This window comes from Halichoerus grypus, chromosome 7, assembly GCF_964656455.1.
Source record: "Halichoerus grypus chromosome 7, mHalGry1.hap1.1, whole genome shotgun sequence".
NCBI lineage: Eukaryota > Metazoa > Chordata > Mammalia > Carnivora > Phocidae > Halichoerus > Halichoerus grypus.
In genome coordinates this window covers 93,162,576-93,183,537 of record NC_135718.1, presented here as the reverse complement: position 1 = coordinate 93,183,537, position 20,962 = coordinate 93,162,576, and the positions used below count along the sequence as shown (strand labels likewise).

Genomic DNA, 20,962 nt, shown 5'->3' with positions numbered 1-20,962 from the left:
TATCAATGCCCCTAACATGGGAACGGCCAATTATATAAGGCAATTAATAACAAAAGCAAAAGAAACACATTGACAACAATACAATAATACTGGGGGACTTTAACACCCCCCTCACTGAAATGGACAGATCATCTAAGCAGAAGATCAACAAGGAAATAAAGACTTTAAATAACACACTGGACCAAATGGACTTCACAGATATATTCAGAACATTCCATCCCAAAGCAACAGAATACACATTCTTCTCTAGTGCCCATGCAACATTCTCCAGAATAGATCACATCCTATGTCACAAATCAGGTCTCAACCAGTACCAAAAGATTAGGATCATTCCCTGCATATTTTCAGACCACAATGCTTTGAAACTAGAACTCAATCACAAGAGGAAAGTTGGAAAGAACCTCAAATACATGGAGGCTAAATGGCATCCTACTAAAGAATGAATGGGTCAACCAGGAAATTAAAGAAGAATTTAAAAAAATTCATGGAAACCAATGAAAATGAAAACACAACTGTTCAAAATCTTTGGGATGCAGCAAAGGCAGTCCTAAGAGGAAAGTATATAGCAATACAAGGCTTTCTCAAGAAACAAGAAAGGTCTCAAATACACAACCTAACCTACTACACCTAAAGGAGCTGGAGAAAAAATGGCAAGTAAAGCCTAAACCCAGCAGGAGAAGTGAAATAATAAAGATCAGAGCAGAAATCAATGAAATAGAAACCAAAAGAACAGTAGAACAGATCAATGAAACTAGGGGCTGGTTCTTTGAAAGAATTAACAAGATTGATAAACCCCTGGCCAGACTTATCAAGAAGAAAAGAGAAATGACCCAAATCAACAAAATCATGAATGAAAGAGGAGAGATCACAACGAACACCAAAGAAATACAAACAATTATAAGAACATATTATGAGCAACTCTATGCCAGCAAATTAGATAACCTGGAAGAAATGGATGCATTCCTAGAGATGTATCAACTACCAAAACTGAACCAGGAAGAAATAGAAAACCTGAACAGACCTATAACCACTAAGGAAATTGAAGCAGTCATCAAAATTCTCCCAACAAACAAAAGCCCAGGGCCAGATTGCTTCCCAGGGGAATTCTACCAGACATTTCAAGAAGAATTAATACCTATTCTTCTGAAACTGTTCCAAAAAATAGAAATGGAGGAAGGAAAACTTCCAAACTCGTTTTATGAGGCCACGATTACCTTGATCCCCAAACCAGACAAAGACCCCATCAAAAAGGAGAATTACAGACCAATATCCCTGATGAACATGGACGCAAAAATTCTCACCAAAATACTAGCCAGTAGGATCCAACAGTACATTAAAAGGATTATTCACCACGACCAAGTGGGATTTATCCCTGGGCTGCAAGGTTGGTTCAACATCTGCAAATCAATCAACGTGATACAATACATTAACAAAAGAAAGACCAAGAATTATATAATCCTCTCAACAGATGCAGAAAAAGCATTTGACAAAGTACAGCATCCTTTCTTGATCAAAACTCTTCAGAGTATAGGGATAGAGGGTACATACCTCAATATCATAAAAGCCATCTATGAAAAACCTACAGCGAATATCATTCTCAATGGGGAAAAACTGAGAGCTTTCCCCCTAAGGTCAGGAACACGGTAGGGATGTCCACTATCACCACTGGTATTCAACATAGTATTAGAAGTCCTAGCCACAGCAATCAGACAACAAAAAGAAATAAAAGGCATCCAAATCAGCAAAGAAGAAGTCAAACTCTCACTCTTTGCAGATGATATGATACTTTATGGGGAAAACCCAAAAGACTCCACCCCAAAACTGCTAGAACTCATACAGGAATTCAGTAAAGTGGCAGGATATAAAATCAATGCACAGAAATCAGTGTCATTCCTATACACCAACAACAAGACAGAAGAAAGAGAAATTAAGGAGTTGATCCCATTTACAATTGAACCCGAAACCATAAGATACCTAGGAATAAATCTAACCAAAGAGGCAAAGGATCTGTACTCAGAAAACTATAAAATACTCATGAAAGAAACTGAGGAAGACACAAAGAAATGGAAAAACGTTCCATGCTCATGGATTGGAAGAACAAATATTGTGAAGATGTCAATGCTACCTAGAGCAATCTACACATTCAGTGCAATCCCCATCAAAATACCATCCACTTTTTTCAAAGAAATGGAACAAATAATCCTAAAATTTGTGTGGAACCAGAAAAGACCCCGAATAGCCAGAGGAATGTTGAAAAAGAAAAGAAAAGCTGGCGGCATCACAATTCCGGACTTCCAGTCTATTACAAAGCTGTCATCATCAAGACAGTATGGTACTGGCACAAAAACAGACGCATAGATCAATGGAAAAGAATAGAGAGCCCAGAAATGGACCCTCAACTCTATGGTCAACTAATCTTCGACAAAGCAGGAAAGAATGTCCAATGGCAAAAAGACAGTCTCTTCAACAAATGGTGTTGGGAAAATTGGACAGCCACATGCAGAAGGATTAAACTGGGCCATTTCCTTACACCACACACAAAAATAGACTCAAAATGGTTGAAAGACCTAAATGTGAGACAGGAGTCCATCAAAATCCTAAAGGAGATCACAGGCAGCAACCTCTTCGACCTCAGCCGCAGCAACTTCTTTCTAGAAACATCACCAAAGGCAAGGGAAGCAAGGGCAAAAATGAACTATTGGGACCTCATCAAGATAAAAGGCTTTTGCACAGCAAAGGAAATAGTCAACAAAACCAAAAGACAACCGACAGACTGGGAGAAGATATTTGCAAATGACATATCAGATAAAGGGCTAGTATCCAAAATTTATAAAGAACTTCTTAAACTCAACACCCAAAGAACAAATGATCCAAGCAAGAAGTGGGCAGAAGACATGAACAGACATTTTTCCAAAGAAGACCTCCAAATGGCCAACAGACACATGAAAAAGTGCTCAACATCACTTGGCATCATGGAAATCCAAATCAAAACTCAATGAGATACCACCTCACACCAGTCAGAATGGCTAAAATTAACAAGTCAGGAAACAAAAGATGTTGGCGGGGATGTGGAGAAAGGGTAACCCTCCTACTCCGTTGGTGGGAATGCAGCCACTCTGGAAAACAGTATGGAGGTTCCTCAAGAAGTTGAAAATAGAGCTACCATACGATCCAGCAATTGCACTACTGGGTATTTTCCCCAAAGATACAAATGTAGGGATCTGAAGGGTACATGCACCCCGATGTTTATAGCAGCAATGTCTACAATAGCCAAACTGTGGAAAGAGCCAAGATGTCCATCGACAGATGAATGGATAAAGAAGAAGTGGTATATATACACAATGGAATATTATGCAGCCATCAAAAGGAATGAAATCTTGCCATTTGCCACGATGTGGATGGAACTGGAGGGTGTTATGCTGAGCAAAATAAATCAATCAGAGAAAGACAAATATCATATGACCTCACTGATATGAGGAATTCTTAATCCCAGGAAACAAACTGAGGGTTGCTGGAGTGGTGGGGGTTGGGAGGGATGGGGTGGCTGGGTGATAGACATGGAGATGGTATGTGCTATGGTGAGCGCTATGAATTGTGTCAGACTGTTGAATCACAGATCTGTACCTCTGAAACAAATAATACATTATATGTTTTAAAAAAAAAAAGAAGAAGAAGAAGATAGCAGGAGGGGAAGAATGAAGGGGGGGAAATCGGAGGGGGAAACGAACCATGAGAGATGATGGACTCTGAAAAACAAACTGAGGGTTCTAGAGGGGAGGGGGTGGGAGGATGTGTTAGCCTGGTGATGGGTATTAAAGAGGGCTCGTTCTGCATGGAGCACTGGGTGTTATATGCAAACAATGAATCATGGATCACTACATCAAAAATTAATGATATAATGTATGGTGATTAACATAACATAATAATTTAAAAAATAATAAAAAATAAATGTAAGTGGTCTAAATTCTCCAATCAAAAGACAGAGTAACTGGATGGATAAAAAATAAGATCCATCGATATGCTGCTAATAAGAAACTCATTAGATATAAGGACACATACAGACTGAAAGTGAAGGGATGGAAAAAGATATTTCATGCAAACGGAAACCAAAAGAAAGCAGTGTTAGCTGTACTTATATCACATAAAATAGGCTTTAAGACAAAGTCTAATAAGAGACAAAGAAGAGCATTACATAAAGACAAAGATGTCATCAAATAAGATGACATAACATTTAGGTACCTATTTTTGCATTAAACAGAAGTTACTATATATATAAAGCAAATATTAAAAGAACTAAAGGGAGAAATACACAGCAATACAATAATAGTAGAGAACATTAATATTCCACTTTCATTAATGGATAAGATCATCCAGAGAGAAAATCAAAAAGGAATTATCAGTCTTAAACAACACATTAGACCAGATGGACTTAACAGATATATAAAGAACATTCCATCCAAAATCAACAGAATACACATTCTTCTCAAACACACATGGAACATTCTCAGAATAGATAGGTCATGTGTTAGGCCACAAAACAAGTCTTAATAAATTTAAAGAGATTGGGGTGCCTGGGTGGCTCAGTCGTTAAGTGTCTGCCTTCAGCTCAGGTCATGGTCCCAGGGTCCTGGGATCGAGTCCCCCATCGGGCTCCCTGCTCGGCAGGGGGTCTGCTGCTCTCTCTCCCACTCCCCCTGCTTGTGTTCCCTCTTTGCTGTGTCTCTCTCTGTCAAATAAATAAAAAAATCTTAAAAAAAAAATTTAAAGAGATTGATGTATCAAGCATCTTTTCTGACTGCAATGGTTTAGAATTCAATGATAAATAGAAAACTGCAAAATTCACAAATATGTGGGGATTAAAGAACATGCTACTGAACAGCCAATGCATCAAAAAACAAATTGAAAGAGAAATCAAACAATAACTTGAGATGAAAATGGAAACACAACATAATGAAACTTATGGGATGTAGCAAAAACACTTCTAAGACAGAGGTTCATAACTTAAATGCCTATATTAAGAAACAAGAAAAATCTCAAACAGGGCGCCTGGGTGGCTCAGTTGGTTAAGCGACTGCCTTCGGCTCAGGTCATGATCCCAGGGTCCTGGGATCAAGTCCCACATCGGGCTCCCAGCTCAGTGGGGAGCCTGCTTCTCCCTCTGACCCTCTCCTCTCTCATGCTGTTTCTCTCTCGCTCGCTCTCCAATAAATAAATAAATAAAATCTTTAAAAAAAAAAAAAGAAAAATCTCAAACAACATTACACCTGAAGGAATTAAAAAAGAAGAAATGAAGCACAAAGTTAGTAGAAGGGAGATAACAAAGATAACAACAGCAGGAAATGAAATAAAGATTAAAATAATAGAAAAGATAAATAAAACTAAGAGCTGGTTCTTTGAAAAGATAAAATTAGACTAACCAAGGGGAAAAAAAAGACAAAATCTGAAATGAAAGAGGATGGATTACAATGATAGCACAGAAATACAAAGAATCATAAGGAACTACTATAAACAATTATATACCAACAAGTTGGATAACCTAGAATAAATAGGTAAGTCCCTAGAACCACACACCCTAACAAGACTATGAAGAAATAGAAAATATGAACAGACCAATTACTAGTAAGGAAATCGCCCCCCCCCCCCAAAAAAAAGAACCCAGGACTGGACAGCTTCACTGGTGAATTCTACCAAACATTCAAAGAAGAACTAGTATTGGGGCACCTTGGTGGCTCAGTTGGTTAAGCGTCTGCCTTCGGCTCAAATCATGATCCCAGAGTCCCGGAATCGAGCCCCACATTGGGCTCCCTGCTCAGTGGGGAGTCTGCTTCTCCCTCTGCCCTTCACCGCACTCATTCTCTCTCTCAAATAAAAGAAAATAACATCTTAAAAAAAAAACTAGTATCAATCATTCTCAACTCTACCAAAATATAAAAGAGGACCCTGCTACCAAAACCAGAGAAGGACATTACAAGAAGAGAAAACTACAGGCCAGTGTTTCTAATCAATATAGATGCAAAAATTCTCAACAAAATATTAGCAGGCATAATTCAACAATAAATTAAAAGGATCATATACCATGAGCATGCGGGAAATATTCCAAGGATGGTTCAACATCTACAAATCAGTCAGTGTAATACACCACATTAATAAAATGAAGGATAAAAATCATATGATCATCTCAATAGATGCAGAAAAGCATTTTATAAAATTCAGCATCCATGTATGATAAAAACTCTCAACAAAGTGGTACAGAGGGAACATACCTCAACGTAATAAAACTACATATAACAAGTCCACAGCTGACATCATACTCAATGGTAAAAAGTTGAAAGCTATTCATTTAAGATTAGGAACAAGACAAGGATGCATTCATGCCACTTTTATTCAATATAACATTGGATGTCCTAGCCAAACAATTAGGCAAGAGAAAGAAATAAAAGGCATCCAAAGGAAAGGAAGAAGTAAAACTATCTCTATTTGCAAATGACATGATATTATATATAGAAACCCTAAAGACTCCATCAAAAAACTGTTAGAACTAATAAATACATTTAGTTAAGCTGCAGGATACAAAGCCAACATTCAAAAATCTGTTGTGTTTCTGTACACTAATAACAATTTGAGAGAGAAATTAAGAAACCAACCCTATTTGCAGTTGCATCAAGAAATAAAAACACCTAGTAATAAATTTAACCGAGGAAGTAAAAGACCTCTATGCTAAAACTGTAAGACATTGATGGAAGAAATAGAAGAAAACGCAAATAAATGGAAATATATTCCACACCCATGGATTAGAAGAATTAATATTGTTAAAATGACCATACAACTCCAAGAAATCTACACTTTCAGTGCAATCTCTTACAAAATTCTGATGCCATTTTTCACAGAAATAGAACAAACAATGGTAAAGTTTGTGTAGAACCACAAAAGACTCCAAATAGCCAAAGCAATCTTGAGAAAGAAGAACAAAGCTGGAGGCATCACGTTTCTGATTTTAAATTATATCACAAACCTGTAGTAATCAAAATATGTTATTGGCATAAAAACAGATACAGAGATCAATGGAACAGAATAGAGAGCCCAGAAGTGAACCCCTGTGTATATGGTCAATTAATTTGCAACAAAGGAGCCAAAAATATACAATGGGAAAAGGACAGTCTTTTTAATAAAAGATGTTGTGAAAACTGGACAGCCATATGCTGGATCACTATCATATACCATATACAAAAATTAACTCAAAATGGATTAAAGACTTGAATAACAGACCTGAAACCATAAAACTCAGAGAAGAAAACATAGGCAGCAAGCTTTTTGACATTGTTCTTGGAGATGACATTTTTTTAACTGAAACCAAAAGCAAAGGCAACAAAGACAAAAATAAACAAATGGGACTACATCAAACTAAAAAGCCTTTTCACAGCAAAGGAAACCATCAATAAAATGAAAAGGTAATATACTGAATAGGTGAAAATATCTGCAAATTATATATCTCATAAAGGGTTAACATCCAAAATATATAAATAATTCTTACAACTCGATAGGAAAAAGCAAACAATTTTATTTAAAAATGGGCAGAGGATTTGAATGGACATTTTCCCAAAGAAGATATACAGATCGCCAACAGGAACATGAAAAGATGCTCACCATCACTAACCATCATGGAAATGCAAATCAAAACCACAATGAGCTCACCTCATACCATTTAGAATGCCTATTATCAATCAGAAATGAGAGGAGAAATAACAACTGACACCACAGAAATAAAAAGGATTATTATACTATGAAAAATTATATTCCAAAAAACTGGACAACCTGTAAGAAATGGATAAATTCAAACAATCTTCCAGAGCTGAACAAGGAAGAAATAGAAAATCTGAGCAGACTGATTACAAGTAACAAAATTGTATTGGTAAAAAAAAAAAAAAAAAAAAAAAAACTACCCCCCAAAAAAGTCCAGGACCAGATGGAATCAGAAATAAATTCTACCAGATATTTAAAGAAGAATTAATCATAGTCTCCTTGAACTATTCCAAAAAATTGGAGAAGGAAAACGTCCAAATACATTCTACAAGTCCACCATTACTCCAATACCAAAAACAGACAGACACAACAAAGAACCTACAAGTCAGTATGCATGATGTACATAGAGGCAAAAATCTTCAACAAAATATTAGCAAACTGCATACAACAATTCATTAAATGATCAAGTGGGATTTATTTCCAGGATGCAAGGATGGTTCAATATCCATAAGTCAATCAGAATCATAAACTACATCAATAAAATGAGGGAAAAATTATACAATCATTTCAGTAGATGTGGAAAAAGCATTTGACAAGATTCAACATCCACTCATGATAAAAATTCTCAACAAAATGGTATTGGAGGAAACATACCTCAACGTAATAAAGGCCATATAAGAAAAACCCACAGCTGCCATCATACTCAATGGTGAAAAACAGAGCTTTCCCTCCAAGGTCAGGTCCAAGGTCAAGAACAAGACAAGGATGTCCACGCTCATCACTTTTATTCAACATACTGGAAGTCCTAGCCACAGCAATCAGACAAGGAATAGAAATAAGATGCATGCATATTGGTAAAGAAGTTAAACTGTCACTATTTGCAGACCACATGATACTTTACATAGAAAATCCTAAAGATGCCACCAAAAAACTACTAGAAGTAATAAACCAATTCAAAAAAGTTACAGGATACAAAATTAATAGACAGAAATCTGTACTATTTCCACTAACAACGAAGTTGCAGAAAGAGAAATTTGAAAAACAACACCATTTACATCACATCAAAAATAGTAAAATACCTAGGAATAAACTTAACCAAAGAGGTTAAAGACCTAAACTCTGAAAACTATAAAACACTGATGAAAGACATTGAAAATAACACAAATGGAAAGATATTTAATGCTCATGGATTGGAAGAATTAATATTGTCCAAATGTCCATATTACCCAAAGCAATCTGCAGATTCAATGCAATCCCTATCAAAATACCAACAGCATTTTTCACAAAACTAGAACAAATAATACTAAAATTTGTATGTGGCCCCAAATAGCCAAAGCAATCCTGAGATAGAACAAAGCTGGAGGTATCACAATTTCATATTTCAAGATATACTACAAAGCTGTAGTAATCAAAATAGAATGATACTGGCACAAAAATAAACACATAGATCAATGGAACAGAATAGAGACCCCAGAATAAACCCACATTTATATGGTCTATTAGTCTGTGACAAAGGATGCTAGAATATACAATGGGGGAAAGACAGTCATTTCAATAAATAGTGTTGGGAAAACTGGACAGCTACATGTAAAGGAATGAAATTGGACTACTTTCTAACAACATACAAATAAAACAAAAATACCCAAAACCTCAAAGTGGATTAATGACCTAAACATGAGACCTGAAACCAGAAAAATTCTAGAAGAGAACATAAGCAGTAATTCTGTGACACTGACCATAGCAATAGTTTCTAGATATGTCTCCAAAGGCAAGGGAAACAAAAACAACAATAAACTATTGGGATTACATCAAAATAAAAAGCTTTTGCACAGCAAAGGAAACTACAAAATTAAAAGATGGAATGGGAGAAGATATTTGCAAATGACATATCTGATATGGGGTTAATATCCAAAATATATAAAGAACTTATACAATACCAAAAAAACAAATAATCTGGTTAAAAATGGTGAGAGCAGCTAAAGACATTTTTCCAAAGAAGACATGCAGATGGCCAACAGAAACATGAAAAGATGCTCACCATTACTACTCATCAAGGAAATACAAATCAAAATCACAATGAGATATCAACTCAAACTGTTAAAATGGCCAAAATCAAGAAGACAAGAAACAAGTGTTGATAAGGATGTGGAGAAAAAGGAACCCTCATGTACTGTTGGTGGGAATACAAATTGATATAGCCACTGTGGAAGAGTATGGAGGTTCTTCAAAAACAAAAATAGAGATACCATTTGATCCAATAATTCCACTACTGAGTATTTACTCAAAGAAAATGAAAACACTAACTCAAAAAGTTATATGTACCTCTGTGTTTATTGCAGCATTATTTACAATAGCCAAGACATAGTCACAACCTAAGTGTCCATCAATAGATGAATTGATAAACACACACACACATATACATGTCTGTGTATACATACACACAATGGAGTATTACACAACTATAAAAAGGATGAGATTGTGCCATTTGAGACAACATGATGGACCTAGAGGGTATTATGCTAAGTGAAATAAGTCAGACTGAGAAAGACAAATGCCATATGACTCCATTCAAAATGGAATCTAAAAAATGTGAATAAACAAACAGAGCTATTCCAGACATATTATTTCATCCATAAATATTTTAGTATGTGTGTTAAAAATGCTGATTCTTAAATTTTATTTTATTACTTTTATTTCCTTAAGTAATCTCGGCACACAACGTGGGGCTCAAATTCATGACTCCAGCATGCTCTACTGACAGAGCCAGCCAGGTGCCCCTAAGACTCTTAAATTAAAAAAACAAAACAAACAAACAAAAAAAAAACAGCCATGGCAATTAGACAAGAAAATGAAATAAAGACATCTACATTGAAAAGGAAAAAATAAATTACCTCTATTTGCAGATGACATGATCTATATAAAAAGCCCTAATGAATCCACTAAAAAAAACTACTAAGTGAGCTTAGTAATTTCATATGGAAAGTCACATGGAATTTCACATGGAAGTCCAAAAAACAAGAATAGACAAAACATTTTTTTAAAAAGAACAATGTTGGAAGACTCACAGTTCCTGATTTTAAAACTTAACTACAAAGCTACAGCAATTGAGACAGTGTGAGACAGGCATAAGGATATGCAAATAGATCAGTGGAATAGAATTAAGAGTCCAAAAAAGAAAGCCTTATATTTATGGTTTTTGACAATGACTCCAAGAAAACTCATTGGGAAAAGAATCGTTTTTCAACAAATTATGCTGAGAAAACTGTGTATCTGTATGGAAAAGAATGAAGGTGGACCCTCAACCTCAGACCATATCCAAAATTTAGCTCAAAATAGATCCAAGACCTAAATATAAGAGCTAAAGCTGTAAAACTCATAGGGGAAAATCTCCATAACCTTGGATTAGGCAAGGGTTTCTTAGATGTGACATTAAAAGCACAAGGAACAAAAGAAAAAAGATAAATTTGGCATAGTCAAATTTTTAGAAATTTAGTGCTTCTAAGGACACCAGCAAGAAAGTGAAAAGACAATCCACAGAATTGCAAAGTTTTTGCAAATCATTTATCTGATAAGAGTCATGTATCTAGAATATATAAAGAACTATTATAATTCAATAATACAAAGACAACCCATTTTTTTAAAAATGGGCAAAGGATCCCAATAGACATTTTTCCAAAGAAGACACCCAAATGGCCAATCAACACATCCTCGTTAGAGAAGTCCAAATCAAAACCACAATGAGGTACCACTTCACACCCATTTAGATGCCTAGAATAAAAAAGATAGATAACAACATGTAATAGTGAAGATGTGGAGAATTTGGAACCCTGATACATTGCTGTCAAATGTCAAATGGTATAGCAACTTTGGAAAACACTTTGATAGCTTCTCAATTGATTAAACATATAGTTACTATATGATCCACCAATTCCACTTCTAGGTACATTTCCAAGAGAAATGAAAACATTATGTCCACACAAAACCTCATACATGAGCATTCATGAAGCATTATTCATAATGGCCCAAAGGTGGAAACAACCCAAACAGTCCAACAACTGATGAATGGATAAATGAAATGTGGTATATCCCTATGATGGACAATTATAATTATTAGGGAATGAAGGACTGATGCCTGGTACATGGATGAACCTTGAAAATATGCTAAGCAGGAGAAGCCAGTTATAAAGGACTAATATGTATGATTCTATTAATATGATATGTCCTGAACAGGCAAATGTATAAGAAAGTTGATTAGTGATTGCCTGGGGCTGGGAGCTATGGGGCTTTGGGTAGCAAACCCTAAAAAATGTAGGGTTTTTTTTGTGGAATGAGAGTTCCTGATGCTCCACATCCTCAACATCATTTAGTGTTGTCAGTGTTTTGGATTTTCACCATTCTAGTAAGTGTGTGGTGTTATATCACACACACTGTTTTAATTTGCAGTTCCCTAAAGACATATGAGATTGAGCAACTTTTTATGTGCTGATTTGTTATCTCTATATCTTCTTTGGTGATGTGCCTGTTTGGATCCTTTGTCCATTTTAAATTGGTTTTGTTTTCTTATTGTTGAGTTTTGAGTTTTTTAAAATATTTTGGATACTAGATTTTATTAGATATAAGTAGTTTTGCAAATATTTTCTCCCAGATTATGGTTTCCCTTTTCATTCTCTTAACAGTGACTTTTTTAATTTTAATGAAGCCCAATTTATAAAATTTTTCTTCCATGGATCATGCCTTTGGTGTTGTATCTAAAAAGTCATTGCTGAACTGAAGGTCACCTAGGTTTTCTCCCACACTGTAGTCTTTCCAGTCAACACTTAATGAACTTATTCTCCTTTTCTTTATTCTTCTCCTACCTCCAACACATTTTTTAGTTGCATTATTTCTATTTTGTCAGAATATATATTACATGTATTAGCCCTTAACCTTTATCTTCACGTGTTAATCTTTTATCTACAATCAAATATATTAATGCTTACCATCAATCCTTTTGCCAGTTTTGCCAGTTTGTACAGTACAGTTGTTGACTAAGTTTCTATAATGGCCAGACAGTGTATATTTAAGCTTTGAAAATCAAATGATCTCTGTTACGATAATTAACTCTGCCATTGTAACTTGAAAGCAGCCATGGACACTAAATAATGAAACTGAATGTGGCTGTATTCTCAAAAACTTTATTTACAAAAACAGGTGATGACTGGATTAGGTACACAGGCCATAGTTTGCTGGCCCTTGCTCTAGTAAATTCCTCAGAAAGGGGTCCTAGATACAGTATTTCCTGAGTTCTTTTTTGTTTTTTAAGATTGATTGACTTATTTTAGAGAGAGTATGCAGGGGGATGGGGGGCAGAGAAGGAGAGAATCCTCAAGCAGACTCCCTGCTGAGTGCAGAGCCCAACATGGGGCTCAATGCCAGGACCCTAAGATCATGACCTGCGCTGAAATCAGGAGCCCAACGCTTAACTGACTGAACCACTCAGGTGCCCTCTTGCATTCTTTTTAAAGAATGTTTTTTTCTGTGACTTTAATATTTAAAGGAGAGCTTGATTGGACATATAATCTTTGGTTCATACTTTCATTCCTTGGTTACCTTGTTTCATTCCTGTTTACCTTCCTTGTTACCTTGCTATATAGATTGCTTTAGAGAATTCCAATGTTCTTGTTTCCTATTTGATGTTTTTGTTGCGACACCTAAGGATTTTCCTTTACCTTTAAAGTCTAACATTCTCTCAGGTAAGTTTCAGATTTGACTTTTAAAGGTTATTTTTCCAGGTACCAGTGATCTCTTTAGGTACCAGGTGTGTGTATATATATATATATATATATATATATATATATATATATATATACATACATACACACACATACAGAGAGAGAGAGAGATCTATTTTTCTTTCTGTAAAGCTTTCTTAGTTACAGATTTTAATATTAGTTCTGTTATTTTGTTTTTCAACTTCAGGGACTCCAGTTATACAAGAGTTGGATTTTGTCTGCCTTCCATTTCAGTCACTTTCTTTCTCTCGCTCTCTTTTTTTCTTCTTTACTTATTCCACTTATAGTGCTCGCTTCGGCAGCACATATACTAAAATTGGAACGATACTTATTCCACTTAGAGTCTCTTGGTTGTTTTTCTGCCTTTCTTCAATTCCTTTTGTTCAATTTTTATTCACATATAATTTCCCACTAGTATCTTTTAATTTAGTCTTTATTTCCTTTATCATCATAGTTCATGTGATTGTTTGGTCAACTCTTTTTTTTAAATTTTATTTTATTATGTTATGTTAATCACCATACATTACATCATTAGTTTTTGATGTAGTGTTCCATGATTCATTGTTTGTGTATAACACCCAGTGCTCCATTCAATACGTGCCCTCTTTAATACCCATCACCAGGCTAACCCATCCCCCTACCGCCCTCCCCTCTAGAACCCTCAGTTTCTCAGAGTCCATAGTCTCTCATGGTTCATCCCCCCCTCCGATTTCCCCCCCCCTTCATTCTTCCCTTCCTACTATAGACATTGGGGAGAGTATGGGCTATGGTGAGCACTGTGAATTGTGTAAGACTGTTGAATCACAGACCTGTACCTCTGAAACAAATAATACATTATATGTCAACTCTTATTTCTATTTGTGGTTCATTTTCTGTTCCTAGCTTATGAATTTATTTTGTTTTAATTCTGGTATAGTTAATATACAGTGTTATATTAGTTTCAGGTGTACAATATAGTGATTCACCTAGTTTACAAATTTATAATTCAAGATTTTTCTTTCTCTTATCACCAAATGCTTGTTTGAGGTTATTTAATTCAGTTTAGGATATTAGTTTGCAGTTTTCCTCTGTGTTTGGTTTTTTGAAGGAACTTTTATTAACTGAAATATTTTGATTTTTATTTTCTATTCTCTTATAGCAACTCTGTATAGATTAAGTCGGATTATATCTTTGAATTTTATGGACAGTTTGCCAGCTTGAGTTGGTTTCAAAGATCCCCACCTGGGGTGCTTGGGTGGCTCAGTCCAACTCTTGATTTTGGCTCAGGTCATGATCTCAAGGTCCTGAGACTGAGCCTCATGTTGGGGGCTCCATGCTGGGTGTGGAGGCTGCTTAAGATTCTCTCTCCCTCTCCCTCTGTTTCTCCCCCTCCCCCAAAAAAAGAAAGATTCCTAGTTAAAGCTAACTTTCTTCTCTTGTTCTAGCAAAGTGCAATTTCTTTAATTGATAGCTTTTTACTGGGAGTGTTATATTTCCTTGGTTGTTTGGTTTGGTTTTTTGACCTGTCCTATTCTAAATCTCCCCCTCTTGATTCTCCTTCCCTACACCATTCACTCTCCAAAGGGTGTCTCCCTTTCCTGAATCTTCTCTGAAGAAGTGACACCTTTCTGAAGGTCCCATCTCAAGTCTCATATGCCTTTAGTTCTTGTCCTCATAGTCAGTGCTCTGATCTTCTAGGAGTCTTTTTCTATTATATTTTTGCACCTAGGGAGTGCCTTTTCTCTCTGTGGGTGATTTTAATTCAGTCTTACCCTTTCATTTCCTGCCTTTTCCCTGTAGTTTTTCAGAAGACTCTCAGAAGAAGGGTCTTGAGTGAGAGTTCTGCTAAAGAAAGTTGATTTTTTACTTACAGGTTTCTTGAAATTTGCAGTGTGCTTTGTCTTCTAGCTATGTTATGACATACAACTTTCTGGGTTTTATTTGTTGATCTATGTGTTTTTTTGGAAATGTGTGGAGAGAGTCAAACTTATGTGACCACCTTTACCTGGGCTAATCATAATCCTCCCACCACTCATGTTTTGATACACTGTCAGACTACAGTAATTAGCAACTATATCCCATTTTCTATACCCACCATGCAGACATGGTTCCACACAAAAATTCTTATGTAATACTTAGTATCATATTTATGCTGATATCTCTGCAGTCATTTTGGTGATCTGAAGCTCTTCTAGTGGATTCCTCAGGAAGGGCTCATAGAAGTAATATTTCCTGAATTATTTTGTGGTCATAAGAGCTTACCTATAGGTTTTATATCTAAAAGTTGGTGTATCTGGATATAAAAATTATTGGCTTCTGTTCTGTTTCTTTTTTTAAAAGATTTATTTATTTATTTGAGAGAGAGAGAGTATGAGTGGGTGGTGGAGCAGAGGGAGAGAATCTTAAGCAGATTCCCTGCTGAGCACAGAGCCCAGTGCCAGGCTCAATCTCACAACCCTGAGATCATGACCTGAGCCAAAATCAAGAATTGGACACTTAACCAACTGAGCCATCCAGGCGCTCTGTGTTTTATTTCCTTTTATATCTGTTAACTCTGTTGTCTCTGACAGAAAGTGTTGTTTCCAAAAAGTCTGTTGGAAATATGATTTTCTTTCCTTTATGAATAACATGTGTTTTGTTGTTCTTGTTGTTGTTTTAGTCAAGATCCCCAAAGTGTTTCTCTTTAAGCCCAGTGCTTTTATTAATACAGCTCCTGGTTGCTTTTATTTTTTTTAATCATTCTTAATTGTTTTTCCTAGTTCTGAGCTGTGCCTTTTCAATATGCTGTTTCAAATTATTTTAGTTCACATATTAGTGTTGAATTAGTTAATGTTGATGTTATTGTTCTGTTCCAAACACTTTGATTTTCTTCTTCAGGATCTCCAACTATACATATATTGAATTTTCTTTTCCTATCTTTTATATTTGTCACTTACTCTTGAATTGCTTTCTATTTCTTTTATTCTTAAAAACCTATTTATCTCAAGGCCTTATCTATTTTTTATTCACAATTGTGGTTTTTCTAATTTGGTTTATTTCTGAAATGACTTTTGTTTCTACATTTTTCCCAAGTTCTAGCTTACTTATGAGTTTCAAATTCTGATTTATATTGTTCTTCATAACTTGTATCATTCTCTTATTTATTTTACCTCATTTTGAAATAGTAGGTGTATCAGCCAGTGTTCTCACAGAGAAACAGAACCAATAGAATTTATACATATGTATACTAAGATTTATTTTAGGAAATTGGCTCATGTGATTGTGGGAACAGGTGACTCTGAAATCTCTAAGTCAGGCCAACAGGTTGGAAATTCAGGCCAGAGTTAATGCTGCAGCTTGAAGCAGAATTTCTTTTCCAGGAAACCTCAGTTTTTTCTGAACGATTCCAAGTGATGGAAGAGGCCCCATCCACATTATCAAAGGTATTCTCTTTTACTTAAAGTCAACTGATTGTAGACGTAAACCACATCGTAAAATATCCTCACTGCAAGACTTATGTTATATTAAATAACTGGGTGCTGTAATCTAGCCAAGTTGATACGTAAGACTAAACCTCATATTAAGTTGTAGCTTTCATTTATTTATTGGGTATGTTCTTACAGAGATGTTATTCTGCTTTGTATTTTCTGTTTCTTATAACAACTGTGTAAAATTAGACTGTGATCCTTTTTCTGTTGCTTTTTTTTTTTTTTTTTACATGAAATTGATTTTCCTGATCTTTAAGGCAGGGTGGGTCAAAATAACTTTTCTAACTTCATGGCTTTAGACTTACCTCTTCTGTTGTTTTGTAAAGTGTCCAAAAATAAGGCTAATACTTTTTAAGATCTCCAGATTCTGTTTCCTTCTCTCTTTCATCTGTAGTTTTTGTTTCCTTTGTCTTTATTGTCCCTTTCCAGCTCAGTTGGGATTCTTTTCCCTTCATTACAAATCCTTGCCCTAGAAGTTATCTTTAGGTCCTTGGTTTTGGTGTTCATAGATCCCAGTTTCTCCTGCCCTTTCAAATATTATCATGGACCTCTTGGACTTAAACTTAGAAATTGAAAAGTACAACAACCTCTCTGGTTAGAGTTGCTGTCTTCCCAATGTCCTGCCATGGTTTCCAATGAATACCTATCACTGATTTAAATGTTCTTCTCTTCTAAGGTCTACCATATTTGCTTTTTTTTGCTGCCTTATGCTTATATCATGTGAGTCTGGTTGTTTTAGCTGGCTTGTTCCAACCCACTTATATTTTGGGATTTTGAGGAATACTTTGTCACTAAGTTTTATTGTTGACATTGTCCAGTGTTGTTTTGTTTGTTTCATTGGTACTACCCTAATTGTCTTCTCTGTGCCTACAAGGAAATTGGAGTAGATTGAAAAACTACATCACCACTAACCCTTCCTAATTTCTTTCCTTCTATAAATGCCTCTTTTTGTATCCTTCCTTTTACTTTTTTGGGTTTTCTCTGTTGTTATTTTATTAGCGTCTTATACTGAAAACCAAGTTTATTCACTTTCAATCTACCTTATTTCTTCTATGTATATTTAAGGCTATATATTTCATTTTAGGAATTATTTATACTATATGCTACAAGTTTTAAGGACATTGAATGCTTTTATTCTTTATTTATAAATATTTTGTAACTTCCATTGTGATTTCTCCTTTACTTCATGAATCATTCAGAAGTAAAGTTTGGGGTTTTTTTTTTCCTTTAAGAATTACAAATACCTTAATACTTTTTTCTGGCTAACTTTATGAGAAATTCTACTTTTATTTCATTAATATCAAAGGCATAGTATATGTGATGATAATTCTTTGAGATTGGCTAAGACTTTGTTTGTAAATATGATCAATTTTGGTAAAAGTTCCATGTGAGATTGAAAAGAATATATTTTATTTTATATTGGCTAATTTTATAGGTTTATCTGTAGTTTGAGAAAAATGTGTCAAAAATCTACCACTATATTTGTGGCTTTTAAATTTTTCCTGGTACTTTTATCAAATTTTGCTTCATAATAGTCTATAGGTTCAATGCAATCCCTATCAAAATACAAATGGCATTTTTCACAAAATTGGAATAAATAATACTAAAATTTGTATGGAACCACAAAAGACCCCAAATAGCCAAAGCAATGTTGAGAAAGAACAAAGCTGGGGGTATCACAATCTCCAATTTCAAGGTAAACTACAGAGCTATAGTAATCAAAACAGTATGGTACTGGCACAAAAATAGACAAATCAATGGAACAGAATAGAAAGCCCAGAAATAAACCAATGAATATATGGTCAGTTAATCTATGACAAAGGGTGCTAGACTATCCAATGCAAAAAAGGCAGTCTCTTCAGTAAATGGTATTGGGAAAACTGGACAGCAACATGTAAAAGAATGAAACTGGACCACTTTCTTACATCATACACAAAAATAAAATAAAAATGGATTAAAAACCTAAACATGAGAGACCTGAAACCATAAAAATCCTAGAAAAGCACACAGGCAGTAATTTCTCTGACATAGACCACTGCAACATTTTTCTAGATATGTCTCCTGAGGCAAGGAAAACAAAAGCAAAAACAAACTTTTGGAACAACATCAGAATAAAAAGCTTTTGCACAGCAAAGAAAACCATCAACAGAACAAAAAGACAACCTACTGAATGGGAGAAGATATTTGCAAGTGACATATCTGATAAAGGGTTAATATCCAAAATACATAAAGAACTTATACAACTCAACACTGAAAAACCCCCAAATAATCCAGTTAAAATAGGCAGAAGACCTGAATAGACATTTTTCCAAAGAAGACATACAGATTGCCAACAGAGACATAAAAAGATATTCAACATTACTAATCATCAGGGAAATGCAAATTGAAACCACAGTGAGAATATCACCACACACCTGTCAGAAGGGCTAAAATCAAAACCACAATAAATAACAAGCGTTCATGAGGATGTGGAGAAAAAGGAACTTTTGTGCACTGTTGGTGGGAATGCAAACTGCAGCCACTGTGGAAAACAGTATGGAGGTTACTTTAAAAATTAAAAATGAGGGGCACCTGGGTGCCTCAGTCAGTTAAATGCTCAGCTCTTGGTTTCTGCTCAGGTCATGATCTCAGGGTCGTAGGATCGAGCCCCACATAGAGCTCCACACTCAGCATGGAGTCTGCTTGAGATTCTCTCCCTCTGCCCCTCCCCCTGCTCAAGCCATCTCTTCTTTTCTCTCTCTCAAATAAATGAATCTTAAAAAGTTAAAAATAGAAATACCATATGATCCAATAATTCCACTACTGGGTATTTACCCAAAGAAAATGTATGCACCCCTATGTTTATTGCAGCATTATTGACAATAGCTAAGATACAGAAGCAACCTAAGTATCTATCAATAGATCAATGGATAAGGAAGATTGCTTATCAAAAGATGAATGGTTAAGAAATAAACACACATACCAGAATATTACACAGCCATACCAAAGGATGAGATCATGCCATTTGAAACAACATGGGTGGATTGAGAGGGTATGTTAAGTGAAATAAGTCAGACTGAGAAAGACAAATACCATATGATTTCACTCATAAGTGGAATCTTAAAAAACAACAGCAACAACAAATGAATAAACAAAAAGCAGAATCAGACCTGTAAATACAGAGAACAAACTGATGGTTGCCAGAGGAAAGGGTGATGGTTTGGGTAAAATGGGTGAATGGGAGTGGGAGATGTAGGCTTCCAGTTATGAAATGAATTAAGTCAGGACAATAAAAGACACAGTATAAGGAATATAGTCAGTGAGAGTGTAATAGCAATGTATCAGCATAGATGGTAGCTATACTTGTGAACATGGCATAATATAAAAACTTGTGCAATCACTATGTTGTACATCTAAAACTATTGTAACATTGTGTGTCAACTATACTCAAAATTTTTTTGCTTTATATATTTCAGGGTTATGTTATATCTTCTGGTGATTTTCTCTTTTTTCTTATACACTGTCATTAATCCTATAATTTCAAATTTATGAGATAGCTGGTATTATAATCCTTATTTTACAACTAAAAACACTGAAGCAGTATTTACAGATGTATATCTACATGAAATTTGTACATATGTTTGTGTACATAATTGTTACTATAACGGTGAAATTGGGTTCCAACCCTGGCTTAAGAAGAGGACCAGGGATACCTGGGTGGCTCAGTCAGTTAAATGTCTGACTCTTGATCTCAGCTCAGGTCTTGATCTCAGGGTTGTGAGTTCAAGCTTTGTGTTGGGCTCCAAACTGGGCCTGGACACTCCTTAAAAAAAGAGGACCAATGTTGAGACTAAGACTGATGATGTTAGAAAGTGGATCAGTATCCTTCAAAAAGGGAAATAACTTATAAATGAAAGAATGTGGAAGCAGAAAAAAAAAATAAGGAATAAGGAAATAGGGAAAATGTGACTGATGGAAGTTACAGTGGTAGAGTCTGTGATATGCAGAGTAGGATCTCAGAATTTA

At 35.3% G+C, this 20,962-nt stretch overlaps 1 protein-coding gene across 1 annotated transcript in view; it reads left to right on the top strand.

Moving 5' to 3' along the window:
* Positions 1 to 20,962, top strand: part of CATSPERE (catsper channel auxiliary subunit epsilon) — a 205,728-nt gene that overhangs the window by 16,651 nt on the left and 168,115 nt on the right. Inside the window, exon 3 of the mRNA XM_078076866.1 lies at positions 16,850 to 16,912. Coding sequence (XP_077932992.1) covers positions 16,850 to 16,912 — 63 coding nt within the window. The remainder of the gene's footprint in view (positions 1 to 16,849; positions 16,913 to 20,962) is intronic.